Here is a 3160-nt window from a genome sequence, read left to right on the forward strand (position 1 = left end):
CCTCTCTCTCTCTCTCTCTTTCTCTCTCTCTCTCCCTCTCTCTGTCTCTGTCTCTCTCTCCCCCTGCTCCCCCCCCGGGGGTGATCCTTGTCTCTTCCGGCTTCTCCAGTCCCTTAGCAATCCTCACATGACATGTGTCTTCTCCTGCTCTGCTGTGCTTCCTTGTCTCTGTTGCTCTGTAGGACTCACAAGTGATTAGGTTTAGAACCCACTCTATGCTGATACGACCTCAATAACACAACAAAGAAAACCCTATATCTAAATAAGGTTATAGCCACATGTTTAAAACCAAAACACCAAACCTGTCACCTTCAACGCCATGCTAGAGTAAATTGTACCCTATAGAGTTTTCATGGCTGTGACCTTTTGGAAGCAGATCACCAGGCCTTTCATTCAAGACACCGCTAGATGGGCTTGAACTGCCAATCTTTCGATAAGTAGCCAAGTGCTTAACCATGTGAACTACCAAGGGAGCCCATCCACCTGTGTAGGGATTAGAATTCTAAGACATATATGGACTGGGAGACACAATTCAATTTCAGTCCATAAGACCTTAAGGCAGAGAAAGAGTATGAGGTACTACCAAGGCACACAGCAAAGGGTGTGGATTTAGGGAGGGGGAAGGACCAAAGTCCTTACTCATCACGCTGCACCCAACCACCCAAGGGGTTTGACAAATGTGTGTTTTTGTCTCGTAGGAAACCAGAGAGTATGAAGTCTCCATCTAAGGAGAGCTATAGCCTGGAAGAGACCTTACACATATGAACTCAACTACAACCTCCTCAAGAAATCCATCCACAGATCATGTGGCATTTGATGGAACCCCTAGAGCGTCACTGTCTTTTCTTTAGACTCTTTATTGAAGACTTTCTGTTCTCTTCACTGTATTTATTATATTTAACGTTGAAATCGGATGTATTGGGGCTGCAGCTAGAGGCCTGCTACAGGCTCAGTTCTGAAGGCATGTGGGAGATTCTGAAAAATGGCAGGACCAGCAGTGGCGGGAAAGCAGATGGAATGTCCACAATCCGCTATGCCATGGGAAGGCTGCATCCAGTTGTAGGCATCTTTGGGGTCCATGCCCTTGGTGTTTTTAGTACAAACCTAAATTCCAAGATTAGGAACCCCTAGGTGATGCAAGTGGTTAATACGCTCAACCGCTAGCCAGGAATGCTGGAGGTTCAAATCCACCCAGAGGAGGTGCCTCAAAAGAAAGTCCTGGTGGTTTTACTTCCCCCAAAATTCAGCCACTGAAAAGTTTACAGAGCACAGTTCTAGTCTGTAAGTTGGAGTCATCTTGACAACAACTGGTTGGGTTGTTTTGTTTGGAAGGAGAAGTTCTTGCTGGGTTCACTTGAGTTGGGATTTAGCGTGGGTACTTAATATTTTGTATCCTCTTGCAAATTTGCCAGCTTCAAGAAGGTCTTGCCACCTCCCCTCTATCCCACGGGTGTTCTGAAGGCAATGTGTTCACTGAATGCTCTCTATTAACCACCCTGTCCTCACTGGATACTGGCAACGTCAAGCAGTGTTTTCTTTCTGAAAAGGTGATAAATGACAATGGAAATTTTCAGGTAGATTGAGGCACGTAAGTGTTCCACTGAAGAATGGAGTGGGGGTGTAGTTGGGTGAAGGATTTGAGTTAATCCAATGTTCTTTTCTTGGATGCTCCTTTGATCATGGAAGACTCAGTCATTCATATGCATGGGTCAGGTGTCACATCTGAGATGCTCTGCCTTTCTCCTGGGGTGCTGAAATGCCTTTACCTCCCAGGAAAGGGAGCCCCAAGTGCATCGTCCTCTGTGAGGTGTCACCTTCAGAATATACTTGCAGTCAAGTGTTCAGGGAATGGAGGGGCCTCTAAGAAGAAATTATTTTTCCATTCTCCGAAGCTCTGTCCAGAATTTGGAAGGGACAGGGAGTGCTAAGAGCAGGAACAGGGTTAGGACCACAGCAGACCATAGAGAGGAATCTGTGTCTTATCATCTGAGCATCATTGGGACACAGGGCCAGAATGGAATGCTGAGTGCCATGTCTAATGACACAAGCATCCTTTTGCTTCACCAGGGTCCTTTTACCCCCTATCCAGAAGACTCCATGAGTATGTCTCTAGGAAGATGCTTTCATCATCTAAATACAGGTATAAAGAAGAGCCAGAGAGTGTACATGCAAGAAGTCAATAGGACATGTGGGATGGATTCACTTCCTGGGACCCAATGGTGATGGGTGATGGCTCAGGGAACCACATCGGCTCACTGGTTCTGGATCCCATTTGGACACCCTCCTGCTCAATCTAAGATTGCTTTATACCAACTGGTTCCCAAACAAGAAAAGCTCTTTCTGGCTGTAGTATCATTAGGAGCGTAACTGGGAGTCCACACTGAGTAACTGTGTAGGAGACACCTTCTTGAGCAAGATAAAGCAGTGAATTTTACACACACACTGCCCCCTACAGGAAGCCTAAAGCTCAGTCTGAACCTGGTATCATTTCCTTCTACCAAAAATAGAATCTTATGCGCCTGTTCCTTAAGGTCTACATTCATGGCACATGGCAAGAGGTAACCCCTAAACCTCGCCCATTTTGTAAAAGAAACAGAGGTGAGATATTTCAGGTCTCTCGTGAGCAATGTTAAGTTTGGAGAAAGACCAACAAAAGCATTGTTTTTAAAGAGGTGGAATCTAATCCTTGCCTTTGTGTCTATTTGATGCTTGTTGTAACCCAAATCCTGAGTCATCTGGAACGAAAAATTCTATTCGTTATATTGGATTTTAGAACATACTGCGGTTATTTAAAATGAAACCTTGGCCTTTCATAAATACTGACATAATATAAAATCTTTATTTACCCACTCCCTGAAACCAGTTAGGTCATGGCCCAGGTATTCATGCAGGAGTAATAACACAGGTGTTGAAATTTTCTCCTTTTTCAGGATCCCAGTTTCATTGTTTTTTCTTAGTTAATGCAGCACCTATAACCATGGAAATGTCTTAAAAGTTTGTTTTCACCTAGAGATGGTGTGCGCTCAGACTCTGCAATGTACAGTGTGATTGACAAGTTGAGGTCTACTGTTTTTCTTTTTTTTTAAATATCTGAATGTGTATCTGTAATACGTAAAAGTAACGATGACAACAACAAAAGTAATAGTAGTGCCAAAAAAAA

General features: G+C 44.0%; 1 protein-coding gene across 1 annotated transcript in view; it reads left to right on the forward strand.

Annotated features, from left to right (window-relative positions):
- SEZ6L (seizure related 6 homolog (mouse)-like) overlaps positions 1 to 728 on the forward strand; it is a 114914-nt gene extending 114186 nt beyond the window's left edge. The window contains exon 17 of the mRNA XM_006869294.1: positions 699 to 728. Within this exon, the coding sequence (XP_006869356.1) occupies positions 699 to 728 (30 nt within the window). The remainder of the gene's footprint in view (positions 1 to 698) is intronic.
- Positions 729 to 3160: the final 2432 nt, after the last annotated feature.

The sequence above is a fragment of the Chrysochloris asiatica genome, unplaced genomic scaffold (assembly GCF_000296735.1).
Source record: "Chrysochloris asiatica unplaced genomic scaffold, ChrAsi1.0 scaffold00128, whole genome shotgun sequence".
NCBI classification, from domain to species: Eukaryota; Metazoa; Chordata; class Mammalia; order Afrosoricida; family Chrysochloridae; genus Chrysochloris; species Chrysochloris asiatica.